General features: G+C 41.1%; 1 protein-coding gene across 1 annotated transcript; it reads left to right on the top strand.

The window, feature by feature from the left end:
* The first annotated feature begins 368 nt into the window (after nt 1-368).
* Nucleotides 369-12,132, top strand: LOC146332356 (uncharacterized). The gene is made up of 12 exons (XM_084742616.1): nt 369-639; nt 1,635-1,814; nt 2,420-2,569; nt 3,504-3,547; nt 3,664-3,983; nt 6,476-6,630; nt 7,323-7,502; nt 8,124-8,273; nt 8,836-8,879; nt 8,996-10,403; nt 11,615-11,705; nt 11,837-12,132. The coding sequence occupies exons 1-10, from the start codon at nt 512-514 to the stop codon at nt 9,316-9,318; spliced, it is 1,674 nt and encodes a 557-aa protein (XP_084598742.1). The 5' UTR covers nt 369-511; the 3' UTR covers nt 9,319-10,403; nt 11,615-11,705; nt 11,837-12,132.
* Nucleotides 12,133-13,051: the final 919 nt, after the last annotated feature.

Genomic DNA, 13,051 nt, shown 5'->3' with positions numbered 1-13,051 from the left:
AGATTTACCAGACAGCAGGACGTTTCCAAAGCAGCTTCATGTGTAAATAGTTTATTTTAAATTAACACCTGCAAAAAACAATACATGAACTGTAATAGTTATGCAGATGTGGAACTGGTGATGTTTTACACTGAAACATCTGCTGCTGTATTTTCTCTCCTGCGATCCCACTGAGGAGTAACAATGCCGTTGAGAGGCCATCCGATCCAGACGAAGCCACATCTCAATCCAGCTGAATACCCACCTGAGCAGGTTAAAGGGGAGCTTCCTGTTCAGCCGTGCTCCATCTCCTTCTTCTCTTTCTCCTCATCTCCATTTCCTCCTCCCATCCTTGCTCCTCCATCCTGCTAACACTGCTGTGGGTGGAGGAAACAGAATCATAAAGTGTTTCTGAAGTTTGATAACCCTGTGCCCAAAATTAACAAAGAGCATCAGATTCTGACAGAAGCAGACAAACCTTTTTCTCCCCCCTGTTGCTCAACTATAGACTGTTGTTGCATTATGTTGTATTATGTTTAATAATCCGTTTAACCACATGTTTTTTGCAGCTGGACGCAAAACACAGGAATATGACAGTGCTTTGAAAGGAATGTTATTTGGTATTTGTCCAACAAACCAAGTCATATCTCAGATAAAAAGGTAAGTTGCACATGAAGATGAAAATCTTTAACTCCGGCATGATTCTCCACATTTAAATAATTATTCATTACAATCATATTACACATTACACATTACACAATCACACATTAGGTGTGATGTCATGCACATGTACACATATGTGTTCCTCGTAACATTAAGTGTGCATGTCCCCTGCCCCCGGCCTGAAACACTGTCAGAGAGGCCTTGGGTCTGGAGCGCTGTCTGCCCGGCTGCGGTGAAGATCCCAGGGGCTGCAGCATGAGCAGCCCTGCTCTGTGCCTGGACTGTGTGCCTGGATCGCAGCACTGTCTGCCCCACCTGCAGTCTAACTCCCAGGGGTTGCAGTGTGAGCAGCCTCCCTGTGTCCCACCTGCTGTGAAGGTCTGGGGGCTGCAGTAACACCAGCCCCGCTCTGTGCCCCGGATCTTTGGCTGGGTCATGATCCTCTCTGGTCTGCAGCTGAGCACTAATGTTTTAATGTTTGATAACACTGTCTTCTTCTCCTACTCAATTCCAGTGGTTCCCTTCTTCTTAAAGTGACAATATTTTGTCAGATGACGCATCACAGCGTCCCATGTTGCCTCGCAGTGAAAACAGACACAATCGAGATATCTTGTGATTGGTTGGGAACAAATTAAGTGACATTTATGATCAGTAATGCAACAAAGTTGGATTTAACCCTGCATACTCTGTGGTGTAAAACCAACAATGCTCAGCTCACCATTTTCATCAGCTGTATTAATCAACCATTTCAAAGTGACAGAAGAGTTGCTGGATTTGTGTCCAATGTATGGACAACTAATGTATAAAACTGTATAAAAACTGCAGTTTGCATTTTATGGGTTTTGTATGATGGGAAGATGTTAGTAATGGAAACAAAAAGTACATTCTCTAAATTATTGCACTTTTTCACCCCCCTGTAACATGACAGCACCATCAGTGGCCTCAAGCCAATTTGACTTTGAGACATTTAATCGTTTTGATTTATGTCAAAGCTCCTACAGTCCCACTGTCAAAGATCGCCGATGGAAGATTGAATGCAAGCCTTTCGACTCTACCACACAATGCTCCTGGTCAGCTGACTTCAGTCTACATGAGCAAGAAATGAGCTTCAACTGCCCGCCCAATCATGTGGTCACTGGTGTCTACAGCGATTACATAAGTGGAGACAGAAGGTTAGTAGTTTGTTTAAATTATGCATCAAAATGTTAATGCATGTCATGATTTATGAACACACAAGTTTCTATTGGGATTAAGCTCACAGGTTTTGTTGTTGTTAGTGGTCTGGTTCCTGTGCTCTTACTCTACGTGGCTCAGTCTGATGCTGTTCCTGAAATGCTGATTCTGGACTTTGTGGATCACTAAAGAGACTGCACCTTTGTCAGGCTGGTCTAGCTAGGTTTGTTCTGGCTGATATTGCTGGTTGGCTTCTGAATCAGCTCATCATCATCATGGCTGTGTGTGGACATGTGCCTGTCAGCGTACTCACAGTTGTAAGACAACATGTGACAGCTGAAGCAGGATCATAAGAACGAGGATGAGGTAATCCTGGGGTTTTCATCTGTGGCTTCTTCTCAGGCCATGCTGCCACTGATTTGGACCATCTATCCAGGTCCAAAATCCATCTGTCACTTTCATGACAGCATTTCCAGCAGGAATGATGCTGTTTTTTATTGCACACACAGTCATATGATGGTCATGTGTCATTACTTATTGGTTAAATGTTAAACTCTCATACTTAGAAATGCACAATGGTTTGCTTTATCTGATCTTGTTTCAGGTGGAGTTTCTATTGCTGCTCAGCTCAGAATTTGATCACATTTGAATGTTTGGAAACCCCAATGGTCAACTACTGGAAGGAAGACTTCAACTGGCACGTTCCTGGGGGCAACTTCCTGACAGGCGTCCATACTCACAACAAGAGTAAAGGGTAAGAAGGATTTCTGCAAGTCTACTGTGAGCCGGTGGCCTGCAGGGCCCCAGTCTGACCCTCCATGGGGCCGAAGCATTTGGGATTTTTTACAGATACTTGACATTTAGGGATAATGTGATTTTAATGCTTTTAAAAACTGGTGCTTTTGTATGTTCCACTAGCATTGCTGATCTGAAATGTGGATATTTGTCTGCAGAAGTAACAGTTCAGAGATCTTAGTGGCTGCAGGCATTCAGGGACACTCACAGGCACTGGTGAATATTTGAGTTTAGTTAGATTTGATTCATCCTCCACACAATCAAACACGATGTAGTATTACTAAACAAAGCAGGCTTCAAGAAAGCAACCATGCCACTGTCAATTTGTGCCTCTTTCATATAAACACATTCATCTGTAAAAAAGCCAGCAGCAGTTCATGAGTGTCTGGGATGGAGAGATTCTGCATGGACAGCTGATCTGGGTGACATCAAAGATTGTCCAAAGTTAGGGTGGCAACTATCACCCCATACCACCCCTCTGGATCCACCCCTGCATAAAGTCGATGCACTCATCAGTATCAGTTTGTGTGAAATACATGTTGTGTTGTATTTGTACGTGTACATTGTTTGCGTATTGTTTGGCCAACTCTTAAGAGCAGTGGGCAACCACTGTGCTGTGCCTTAAGCCAGGGCACCAACAACATACGTGTTTTTGATCATGGGGGAAAACAAACAGCTGGAGGAAACCCATGCAGACATGTCGAGAGCATGCAAACTTCTGGCTCAAACTGGGACTTCTTGCTGTAAGGTGACAGCAGTACCAGTCTGCTCCTAAACCAAGGATCATAATGAGATTTATAACGTAGTGCTGTAGGGCTTCTTTTAAATAAAGTCAGTGAAAAAGACCTCGGGTTTTTAATTTCATCACATAATGACATTTTGTTTTTTGACAGAGATCATCGCTGGAGTTTCAGTTACTGCAGAGGAACAATACAAGGTGACGAGTTTCATTGGACTTCATTGCTTGTGATAGACAGCAATTAATGTATGAAAAAGATTAACATGCTTTTCATTGATATTTTTTAACTAAATATTTTTCAATCTCTCTTTTAGACCCCCTGAGAGACAATCCACAAATCTGTACTGATGTTGCTGGCCGAACCACAAGGGATGCAGGAATCTTTGACAACCAGCTGTTTTCTAATCCTGGAGACGTGCTTGACTTGACTTTAATTTTACTTTACGTGGTAATTTTTTCTTTTCTTTTCATGCGCCTTTTCATTTCTGCTCCTTCACGACATTTCAGGTTTCAGGTGATTGTACTTCACTTAGTGTTTTTTCATGCCACGTTCTACTTGTACCTCTCTACATTTCAGAGGGAATTATTGTACTTTTTACTTCACTATTTTTATGTGTTATTTAGGTATAGTTTGTAATTTAGAGTAGTAAGTAACGAGTTTTTCAACACTGAAGAAAAAGGCCACAAAAGTGCTTGTAGTGACTGTCAAAGACCCAGAGGACTCTGTTTCAGTGTTCCTCTGTGATGTCATTCAGAGTCTGTGCAGTAGTGACCAGCGTTGGAGCCGTGGTATCGAGGTCCCGCCCACACAGCCAGCCGGCTCACTAACAAGCAGAGCTCATCTGTCAATCATGGCATAAAACCCTGTTTTTATATCATTAAAAAAATCAAACTGATCAAACTTTATTTGATCCATACTCAGGTGCTGTACTTTGGCCCATGTCTGTTAACATTGGGAGGCAGGATTTATGACTTGTACTGCGCTCAGCCACCAGGGGGCAACTGATATATTTTGGTTTTACCTTCAGGCAGCTGTGATCCTGTCCATTTCTAATATGTTGTTGCATCATACATTATGTAGCCACTCCCACTGAGTACTCCCTCTTAGAGCCTTGCTAACTTTTTAGCATTTTTCAAAATGATTCAGAGGGCAGAGTTAGACTCAGCAGCTCAGCTTTGCCTCCAGTTTTTCCTGGCGGCCACTCCTGGTATTGCAGCAAAAAAATCACCAATTACATTTATCCATCTATAGCAGTTTTTTAGCTACATTTTTCCCTGCTTTGCCTCAAGATTGTGGGGTCGCTGCACCCCCAACTTCTACTTTGACCACCGTAGATGGCGCCTGTGCTGACATAGCTGGTGTGATCTAGTGCTGGGAGTTTTTTCTTAATAATATTATACAGTGGTTCTGGTAAATACTCTGATAGCTATGAGAAATATGTTGGAATTATTAAGTAAGTCATCAGATATGAAAGGTGTGTAGAAGAAGAAATTTCTTCTTAATTTGTTAATTAGTGAAAACAGCTCAGCTGTTTGTTAAGAGGCAGTAATATTCGTGTTCATTTGTGCGTGTGTGCTGGCATGTTTCCATGAGGACGTAACGTCACTACTTCCTCATCATAAACATTATGAACTGTAGAACCTGCAGTCAGTGAAGGCTACACACCAAGACATCAAACACAATGTGGACCTTCATTGTGGTTTTCATCCTTCTGACAGGTAAGAACATCAAGATCTTATTTGTAATCGACACTAAAGGAAGAATGAAGTGTTTAGAGCAGGGCTCGACATGAACACCCGCCCACCGGCCAGATGTGGGTAGATTTCTGCAACAGTCCCTTTCAGTAACCACTTTGGCTGGTGGCTTCTGGCTGGAGAATAAACCTATTTCAATACAGAATGGTGAGATTTTTTTCTTGATTAACACAGATTTAACAGCAGAAATAAACATGTAAAGAGTCAGTCTGCTCTCTCTGCTCTCTTCCTGCTCTCTGTCCCCCTTCCACTTTCCCTCTGTGTCTTTTCCTGCTGCAGGGGGGCGGGGCTACTGAGTTCCACCACACACAGTGACCAGCAGCGTGACTTCAGCGCAGAGCTCACAGCGGAAGAAATGAAACAGACTTTAGGATATTTTTTCAGCAATGCCAATATTCATTAGCCATGAGTGCAAAAAACCTGACAGACAGTATGATCACATTACTAAACACTTCTTGAACAAGCAGAACACAAACTTTGTCTTTAGTAACTGGCTGCTGTCTCTTAATCCAGTCCCAGTCTGTTTCAGCCATACAGAGCTTGTTATGATAAAGTGCTGAATATGAGGCCTGGAGATGGTCTTCGTGTGAGAGAGCTGTCAATCAAAGACAACTGACAGATTCCCTCACATTATACACAGATATTAACCAGTCCCTCCAGGATTTCATGGGCTGTTTTTGGGATTGTTGCAGCCTAAAATCTCTGACTTCACATTAGTATTTCTAAAAAAAAAATGCAATAAAATTGCAGGAGCAAGTGAAAGCTGCAGAAGAAAGTTGCAATTGTTATATATGAAATTAATTATAATCAAAAGGCAACTTGTTCCAGGGAGAACAAAACTGCCCTGTCCTCTGACTGTTATACATAACCTCACCAAAAAGTCTCACAAGTAACTATCAGTAACTATGACAAAATAAAAAGAACATGGAAAAAAAACTAGTGACTAATAAATCATTTTAAGTCATAAGTCATTTTATACTGTTTGACAATACAACAGTGTGGTGATGCAAGTTGATATAATATACTTTTAATTCAATACATGTCAATTGTATTAAAGGATTATGATTATGTTTAATATAAGACTTGAGTCTTGATCACCTCATATGTAAACTAGACAAACATTTCCCTGATCATTTCTGTGAACACATGTAGGTGTACTGTGAGGCCTCATGAACACTTTTGGTGGCAACAGACAGAAACATGCACCAAAAAAACATTACATGCAAAAAAATGTGTCCTTTCCAGATGTGCTTCACCTCCACGACTACAACTCCAACCAATGAGAAACACTGATACATGTGTGTAAAGATACGACTGAACCTTACCTAAAAGATCCTGCCAGCAGGACTCGCTGATGTTGCTCAACTTTAGACAGTTTGTACGATGCTGATGATGATGCTGATGATTAATCCATTTAACCACATGTTGTTTGCAGCTGGACACAGAGCGCAGGAATATGACAGTGCTTTGAAAGGAATGCTGTTTCGTTTTTGTCCAACAAACCACGCTGTCTATCAGATAAAAAGGTAAGTTGCATCTAAACATGAAACTCTATAACTTCTGCAGGATTCTTCACATTTAAATATTTATCATTTAATATCATACAGTAACACTGTATATTTCACTGGTATTTCTGATCCTTCCATTAAACCAGGAGTGTTAAACAAATAAGTTCCTATAGTTTTTCACAAAAAATTTGAACTACCCTTCCTGGATAAAACTGAAGTAAAAACACAATACTATAAAAATCAAAATGAAGTGTATGTATGTATTTCTGAAAGGTTGCATGTTGCAATCTGCTGATATTCTAAGACCTGAAAAGAATATTTCTCTGTGGGAACACACAGTGGAACAGCAGATTAACAACTTTGTAAGTTACATTTATGATCAGTTACACATTAAAGATTAATTGATCACTGCATTCTGCTACAATACTCAGCTCACCATTTTCATCAGCTGTATTAATCAACCATTTCAAAGTGACAGAAGAGTTGCTGGATTTGTGTCCAATGTATGGACAACTAATGTATAAAACTGTATAAAAACTGCAGTTTGCATTTTATGGGTTTAGTATGATGGGAAGATGTTAGTAATGGAGACAAAAAGTACATTCTCTAAATTATTGCACTTTTTCACCCCCCTGTAACATGACAGCACCATCAGTGGCCTCAAGCCAATTTGACTTTGAGACATTTAATCGTTTTGATTTATGTCAAAGCTCCTACAGTCCCACTGTCAACGATCGCCGATGGAAGATTGAATGCAAGCCTTTCGACTCTACCACACAATGCTCCTGGTCAGCTGACTTCAGTCTACATGAGCAAGAAATGAGCTTCAACTGCCCGCCCAATCATGTGGTCACTGGTGTCTACAGCGATTACATAAGTGGAGACAGAAGGTTAGTAGTTTGTTTAAATTATGCATCAAAATGTTAATGCATGTCATGATTTATGAACACACAAGTTTCTATTGGGATTAAGCTAACGGGTTTTGTTATTGTTAGTGGTCTGGTTCCTTTGCTCTTACTCTACGTGGCTCAGTCTAATGCTGTTCCTGAAATGCTGATTCTGGACTTTGTGGATCACTAAAGAGACTGCACCTTTGTCAGGCTGGTCTAGCTAGGTTTGTTCTGGCTGATATTGCTGGTTGGCTTCTGAATCAGCTCATCATCATCATGGCTGTGTGTGGACATGTGCCTGTCAGCGTACTCACAGTTGTAAGACAACATGTGACAGCTGAAGCAGGATCATAAGAACGAGGATGAGGTAATCCTGGGGTTTTCATCTATGGCTTCTTCTCAGGCCATGCTGCCACTGATTTGGACCTTCTATCTAGGTCCAAAATCCATCTGTCACTTTCATGACAGCATTTCCAGCAGGAATGATGCTGTTTTTTATTGCAAATGGTTTTCCTGCTCTTCACAGTCATATGATGGTCATGTGTCATTACTTATTGGTTAAATGTTAAACTCTCATACTTAGAAATGCACAATGGTTTGCTTTATCTGATCTTGTTTCAGGTGGAGTTTCTATTGCTGCTCAGCTCAGAATTTGATCACATTTGAATGTTTGGAAACCCCAATGGTCAACTACTGGAAGGAAGACTTCAACTGGCACGTTCCTGGGGGCAACTTCCTGACAGGCGTCCATACTCACAACAAGAGTAAAGGGTAAGAAGGATTTCTGCAAGTCTACTGTGAGCCGGTGGCCTGCAGGGCCCCAGTCTGACCCTCCATGGGGCCGAAGCACCGGGGATTTTATAGAGTGACGTTCGACACTCAATGCCTCAAACTATGACGAGCCAATGTTACCTAGAAACCTTAGCTAGCTAGTCAGTCACAATCCATTATCAGTAAGAGAGATACTTTGTGACATTTAAGGATAATGTCAAGGAAGCACACTGATTGGCTCACACCACCTCTGGCGTGAACACAAACAGCTTGGAGCCTGGCAAGATGGATACTTGAGTGATCTTGTGAATCCAGCTGCTTTGAAAGGTAAAGAAATCAGGCCACCTGGAGGAAACCCATGCAGACATGTTGAGAGCATGCAAACTTCTGGCTCAAACTGGGACTTCTTGCTGTAAGGTGACAGCAGTACCAGTCTGCTCCTAAACCAAGGATCATAATGAGATTTATAACGTAGTGCTGTAGGGCTTCTTTTAAATAAAGTCAGTGAAAAAGACCTCGGGTTTTTAATTTCATCACATAATGACATTTTGTTTTTTGACAGAGATCATCGCTGGAGTTTCAGTTACTGCAGAGGAACAATACAAGGTGACGAGTTTCATTGGACTTCATTGCTTGTGATAGACAGCAATTAATGTATGAAAAAGATTAACATGCTTTTCATTGATATTTTTTAACTAAATATTTTTCAATCTCTCTTTTAGACCCCCTGAGAGACAATCCACAAATCTGTACTGATGTTGCTGGCCGAACCACAAGGGATGCAGGAATCTTTGACAACCAGCTGTTTTCTAATCCTGGAGACGTGCTTGACTTGACTTTAATTGTACTTTACGTGGTAATTTTTTCTTTTCTTTTCATGCGCCTTTTCATTTGTGCTCCTTCACGACATTTCAGGTTTCAGGTGATTGTACTTCACTTAGTGTTTTTTCATGCCACGTTCTACTTGTACCTCTCTACATTTCAGAGGGAATTATTGTACTTTTTACTTCACTATTTTTATGTGTTATTTAGGTATAGTTTGTAGTTTCGAGTAGTAGGTAACGAGTTTTTCAACACTGAAGAAAAAGGCCACAAAAGTGCTTGTAGTGACTGTCAAAGACCCAGAGGACTCTGTTTCAGTGTTCCTCTGTGATGTCATTCAGAGTCTGTGCAGTAGTGACCAGCGTTGGAGCCGTGGTATCGAGGTCCCGCCCACACAGCCAGCCGGCTCACTAACAAGCAGAGCTCATCTGTCAATCATGGCATAAAACCCTGTTTTTATATCATTAAAAAAAATCAAACTGATCAAACTTTATTTGATCCATACTCAGGTGCTGTACTTTGGCCCATGTCTGTTAACATTGGGAGGCAGGATTTATGACTTGTACTGCGCTCAGCCACCAGGGGGCGACTGATATATTTTGGTTTTACCTTCAGGCAGCTGTGATCCTGTCCATTTCTAATATGTTGTTGCATCATACATTATGTAGCCACTCCCACTGAGTACTCCCTCTTAGAGCCTTGCTAACTTTTTAGCATTTTTCAAAATGATTCAGAGGGCAGAGTTAGACTCAGCAGCTCAGCTTTGCCTCCAGTTTTTCCTGGCGGTCACTCCTGGTATTGCAGCAAAAAAATCACCAATTACATTTATCCATCTATAGCAGTTTTTTAGCTACATTTTTCCCTGCTTTGCCTCAAGATTGTGGGGTCGCTGCACCCCCAACTTTTACTTTGACCACCGTAGATGGCGCCTGTGCTGACATAGCTGGTGTGATCTAGTGTTGGGAGTTTTTTCTTAATAATATTATACAGTGGTTCTGGTAAATAATCTGATAGTTATGAGAAATATGTTGGAATTATTAAGTAAGTCATCAGATATGAAAGGTGTGTAGAAGCAGAAATTTCTTCTTAATTTGTTAATTAGTGAAAACACAGCTCAGCTGTTTGTTAAGAGGCAGTAATATTCGTGTTCATTTGTGGGTGTGTGCTGGCATGTTTCCATGAGGACGTAACGTCACTACTTCCTCATCATAAACATTATGAACTGTAGAACCTGCAGTCAGTGAAGGCTACACACCAAGACATCAAACACAATGTGGACTTTCATTGTGGTTTTCATCCTTCTGACAGGTAAGAGCATCAAGATCTTATTTGTAATCGACACTAAAGGAAGAATGAAGTGTTTAGAGAACAAATATTTTGTGGATATTCACGGTTTCTCCTTCATATATGTGGGAGTGACGACCTGTCTTAACTCTTTAGAAACTCATATATTGTTTTGTGCTACAGAGGATTAATTCAGGGTTAATTCACTCACCTGTGAGCAGGGCTTGACATGAGAACCCACACACTGGACAAATGCAGGTAGATTTCTGCAATCGTACCTCTAAAAAAAACACTTTGGCAGGTGGCTCATGACTCAGCAGTAAACCTGTGTCAGTACAGGATCGTGACGTGTAAAGTCAGTAGTAGTCAACCTGCTCTCTTTGTCCCTCCCTCTCTGTGTCTCTGCCTGTTGCAGGAGGGCGGGGCTTCTGAGCTCCACCACATACAGTGAACAACAGCACAACTTCAGAGCAGCGTCACAGTGGAGGGAATGAAACAGACTGTAGTTTATATTGTACAACAATAATATTCATTTGCCATTCATATAACAAACAGTGTGATCAAGTTATCAAACACTTGATGCTGAACAAGCAGAACACAAAGTCCACCTGCTGAAACTTACTGTCTGTTTCAGCCACATGAAGCTTCCTATGATAAAGTGCTGAAAGTGAGGCCAGGAGGTGGTCTTTATTCAAGAGAGCTGTCAATCAAAGACAACTGACAGATTCCCTCATAGAGACATTAACATATCACATTATGTGGATACAATTCAAAGAAGAAACATCAGAAATGTAAATTATAATTTTATAACTGAATACGTCATCATACATTTACACTGTTTGGAAATACAACAGTGTGGTGAAGTTAAACATTAAGTTGATTTATATATTTTTAATTCAGTTTCATATTCGATATAAGTGTATTTTCCTAACTCTTGATACAGCTCATATGTCAGTTCACTGTATTCCTCACTGAGCACAAATGTGTCTCATGAGCTCTTTTGGTGGCAGCAGACACAGAAAACTCACAAAAAAAACAAAAACACAATTGCATGCAAACAAATGTGTGCTTTCCAGCTTGTGCCTGTGAATTAATCAGGGCATTTAGGACGGCTGATAGGTGTACCCTGCTGTGTGGTGCAGGACAGGGCAGGATACACCTACGTCCCTGGTGCAAAGGGCCCATAATGTTGATGATGCTGATTATTAATCCATTTAACCACATGTTGTTTGCAGCTGGACACAGAGCGCAGGAATATGATAATTATTTCAGAGGTTGGTTGAATCGTGTTTGTCCAGCAGACCATGCTGTATCTCAGATAAAAAGGTAAGTTGCACATGAAGATTAAACTCTATAACTTATATTGCACTCTTTGCCCCCCATGACATGACAGCACCATCAGTGGCCTCAAGCCAATTTGACTTTGAGACATTTAATCATTTTGATTTATGTCAAAGCTCCTACAGTCCCACTGTCAACGATCGCCGATGGAAGATTGAATGCAAGCCTTTCGACTCTACCACACAATGCTCCTGGTCAGCTCACTTAATTCTTCACACACAACAATTCAGGTACAACTGCCCGCCCAATCACGTGATTACTGGTGTCTACAGCGATTACATAAGTGGAGAGAGAAGGTTGGTAGCAAATTTTCCTGCTTCCTGCTCTTTACAGTCATATCACAGTCAAGTGTCATCACTTGTTTAAAAGTTAAACTCAACGTTTTTTCAGATAAGGCATGTTTAAAGATACATAATGTTTTGGTTGATTGGATCTTGTTTCAGGTGGAGTTTCTATTGCTGCTCAGCTCAGAAATTGATCACATTTGAATGTCAGGAAACCCCAATGGTCAACTACTGGAAGGAAGACTTCAACTGGCACGTTCCTGGGGGCAACTTCCTGACAGGCTTCCACATCCACGACAAGAATAACGGGTAAGAAGGATTTAGGTGAGATTTAAGGAACTTTTTTTTAAATGTACTTTTCAAGGTGTTCTTTAAACTACAATTACTGTGGTGTGCCTCAGTAGGAAACACAGGAAAGCTCACGAACGACATCTGTTGATTCCACTGTGAATGTGCTGTATGTCTGAGATCAGCGTTCATTATGTGTGAAGTGATGTTCAACACTTGATGCTTCAAACCACAACAAGCTAACGTTACCTAGATAACTTTAGCTAGCTAGTCAAACAGTCACCATCCATGGTCAGTAACACAAATCACTTTGTGACATTTAAGGATAATGTCAAGGAGGAAAGTCTCCAAAATGTTTTAAATGACCATCCTTGAGGTGAAGTTGATTAAGAACAGACTGTGAGCGTGACTGAACCTGTCAACACTGTGACAGCACAGCTTCAGGCGGACGAAGCGTTCTCTGCAACGCCGCTAGAAAAAGATTAGATTTGATTACAGTGGATGAGATCAGATTAGCCTTTATGTCTCCCTTAGGAGAAATTTGTCTTCAACATTCGAGAGTACATAGATAAACAACCTCACACGTGTACAATTAAACTACAGTATCACCAACAGAACAGTACACCCAACAGTACTGCACAGCGCCCTAAAGCTAAGTGTTGTACAGATGCCCTACCATGCCTGGGTGGAACCAAGGTATTACAGTATACCAGGGTATTTATAAATCTCACAGGTATGACTTTTCTACTGTCATTGTGA

The sequence above is a fragment of the Lutjanus erythropterus genome, chromosome 2, assembly GCF_056507025.1.
Source record: "Lutjanus erythropterus isolate fLutEry1 chromosome 2, fLutEry1.hap2, whole genome shotgun sequence".
Taxonomy (NCBI): domain Eukaryota; kingdom Metazoa; phylum Chordata; class Actinopteri; order Lutjaniformes; family Lutjanidae; genus Lutjanus; species Lutjanus erythropterus.
This window is presented reverse-complemented; position numbering and strand designations above follow the sequence as displayed.

Excerpts from the sequence above, each read along its gene's own strand:
- LOC146332356 (XM_084742616.1), top strand. The coding sequence starts at position 512 with ATGTTTAATAATCCGTTTAACCACATGTTTTTTGCAGCTGGACGCAAA. Across the intron at positions 640-1,634 it reads GTCATATCTCAGATAAAAAG|CTCCTACAGTCCCACTGTCA; the intron begins GTAAGTTGCACA and ends TTTATGTCAAAG. Across the intron at positions 8,274-8,835 it reads ACTCACAACAAGAGTAAAGG|AGATCATCGCTGGAGTTTCA; the intron begins GTAAGAAGGATT and ends GTTTTTTGACAG.